At 52.2% G+C, this 2,741-nt stretch overlaps 1 protein-coding gene across 1 annotated transcript; it reads right to left on the bottom strand.

Moving 5' to 3' along the window:
- Positions 1 to 1,558: 1,558 nt before the first annotated feature.
- Positions 1,559 to 2,521, bottom strand: LOC103302488 (olfactory receptor 10V1-like). Its single transcript, XM_008159526.2, has one exon. It carries the CDS (start codon positions 2,519 to 2,521, stop codon positions 1,559 to 1,561), a length of 963 nt encoding a protein of 320 aa, XP_008157748.2.
- Between the last annotated feature and the right edge of the window lie 220 nt (positions 2,522 to 2,741).

The raw sequence follows: 2,741 nt of genomic DNA, 5'->3' as shown, positions 1-2,741 counted from the left end.
TCACGCTGGCTTACTTGTCCAATGAAGGGTCATCAAGGACCCAGTCCCCCCATTCCTGACCCTTTTAGCAGAATGTGGGTGTTCCTAGGTTTGCTGTTGGGACAAGTCACTCCTTCCTGTGACTAGCTGGTAACAATTGTGTTAAATAAAGTTGTTTCGGTGCCTAATCCCCCAGGCTAATTTGTGAGCTCCTTGAGGGCAGGGTCTGTGTTGCTTTCCGTAGCCCCAGTGCTATGCCCAGTGCCTGTTACACACAAGGTGCCCAGTCATTCATTCATTTGTTTTTAAAATATATTTTTATTAATTTCAGAGAGGCAGGGAGAGGGACAGAGACAGAAAGATCAATGATTAGAAAGAATCATTAATTGGCTGCCTCCTGCACACCCCACACTGGGGATCGAGCCCGCAACCCAGACATGTTCCCTGACCCGGAATCAAACCGTGACCTCCAGGTTCATAGGTTGACGCTCAGCCACTGAGCCACATCAGCCAGGCCATTCATACATTTATTCCTTCCACAATTCGTTCTTGCTAAGTGCTATGATGGAGGAGAATCCAGGGATCCATGGCACATAGCCCAGCCTGTGGGGTGGGAGTGGGGTCAGCAAACACTCTCTCAAGATCTTTACATCTGACAGGAGTCCCTGAACACAGAGGCCTCAGCTCAGCAGGGTTGAAGGCTTTCATTCATTAGCAACCAGGGTTGGAAGGTAAGCCCAAGCTCATGGGACTCACAGTTTGATTGCAGCTTACTGAGTACCTGTTACCTGCCAGGTCCCTGGTTACAGAGATTAATCATACCTCTTGCCTGCAAGTGCCCCAGGCCAGTCAGGGACAAATCATTTCAGTGCTGGGTGAGGAGTAAGCACTTGAGGCCATGGTGGAGAGGCACTCCCCCAGCAGGGCAGGTCAGGTAGGAGGAAGGGCAGTCTGCACAGGCTACCAGGAGCAGGTGGCCCTTTAAGCAATGCAAGGAGGGGAGTCACCTGGCCCAGAGGCTGGATGGGTGGACAGTGAGTGAAATGCTTAGTGAGGATGGTGAGCTGATGGGGCAGAGCAGGTCACAGGCCCCCGGGGCTGCTGCTGTTTGGTTTGCACTGTTTATCTCAAGTGACCGCTACGCCGTTTTGTGGTGATGCAGGGTTCAGTTTCTGGGAGGCTCTGCCTTTCCGCTCCTTCACGTTACCCAGCTTGGGCTTGGGAGCTTCTTTATATGATCCTCGCTAACACCTTGTCCAGAGAAGTGGTGCCTTGATGTTCTGTTTGGGCATCTCATGACCTGCTTCCTGGCGGTGTCCATGCCTCTGACAGTGTCCCAGAGGATGAATGTAATTGTCCAAGAAGGGACAGCAAAGTACCCCAGTACTACCATGTTTTGGAAATCCCCAGGATTCCTTCCATCTCTGTGACCATAGAAAAGGTGTGGGAAGGTTCAGGGACATGCAGAACCATGGAGCAGCCCTCAGAGGGGGGAGTGGAGCCACAAGGTGGGCAGTGAGATGACCCACTGGGTTCTTGTAAGGGGCCAGGTTAGTCCTGGTGGACTCCACTTTGCCCTTCACCTGGCTTTAGGCTGCCGCCTCATCTGGTTAGAGCTCTCCAGGAGTCTCCTGAGGGCACCCTTGACTTCCTTGTTCCTGAGGCTATAGATCATGGGATAGAGCATGGGAGTTACGTTGGTGTAGATTAAGGACACAATCTTGTCCTGTTCTGGGGTGTAGCATGACTTGGGGCGAATGTAGATAAATATTGCACAGCCATAGTGCAGAAGAGAGACGAGCAGGTGCCCGGCACAGGTGGAGAAGGCCTTGCTCCTGCCCTGGGCTGAGTGGATGCTGAGGATGGCGGTGATGATGAAGCCGTAGGAGAGCAGTATCAGTAAGAAGGGAATCAGCAGGATGAGCAAGCAGACCACGAAGACTGCAATCTCGTTGGCTCGTGTGTCTGAGCAGGCCAGGAAGAGCACAGCAGGGATGTCACAGAAGAAATGATTGATCTCATGGGACTGACAGAAGGGCAAGAGGAATATTAGCGTGGTAAGAGTGAGTGAGAGTGCAAAGCCACCGACGCATGCCAGAGCCAGCATCTGCAGACAGAGGGCCCGGGTGATGATGAGTGTGTAGCGCAGGGGCCTGCAGATGGCCACGAAGCGGTCATAGGCCATCACAGCTAGGAGGAAACACTCTGCTCCCCCCAGAGCGATGAAGAGGTGCATTTGCAACGCGCAGCCCAGCATGGGCATCCGCTGGCTGCGGGACAGGAAATTGGCCAGCATGTTGGGGACAATGACCAATATATAGCAAATTTCGATGGTGGACAGATTGCGAAGAAAGAAATACATGGGGGTCTGGAGGCAGGAGTCAATGAGGGTGATGAGCACAATGGTTGCGTGGCCTGCTAGGGTGACAAGATGCATGACTAAAAAGAGTCCAAAAAAGAAGATTTGCAGTTCAGCCAGATCCCCAAAGCCCAAGATGATAAACTCTGAGCTTAAGGTGTGGTTTTTCTGCAGTGGGGCCATCCTGTATTTCCCTGTAGAACTCCTGGGCTGGAAAAGGCAGATTTCTAGCAGTTTTCTAAGTTGTGGGAGACTCTGCAGTCCTTTCCACAGAATGGAGTGTAGCCACCTCTCCAGGGCCTCCAACCCACGTTGCCAGGCTTGGCCCTGGTCTAAGTTCATGAGCTTCTTACATTCTGCCCTCTGCTCACTGAGAATAAAGATCTGCTTTTATGATGTCACT

The sequence above is a fragment of the Eptesicus fuscus genome, chromosome 1 (assembly GCF_027574615.1).
Source record: "Eptesicus fuscus isolate TK198812 chromosome 1, DD_ASM_mEF_20220401, whole genome shotgun sequence".
NCBI lineage: Eukaryota > Metazoa > Chordata > Mammalia > Chiroptera > Vespertilionidae > Eptesicus > Eptesicus fuscus.
This window is presented reverse-complemented; position numbering and strand designations above follow the sequence as displayed.

Excerpts from the sequence above, each read along its gene's own strand:
- LOC103302488 (XM_008159526.2), bottom strand. The coding sequence starts at position 2,521 with ATGGCCCCACTGCAGAAAAACCACACCTTAAGCTCAGAGTTTATCATC.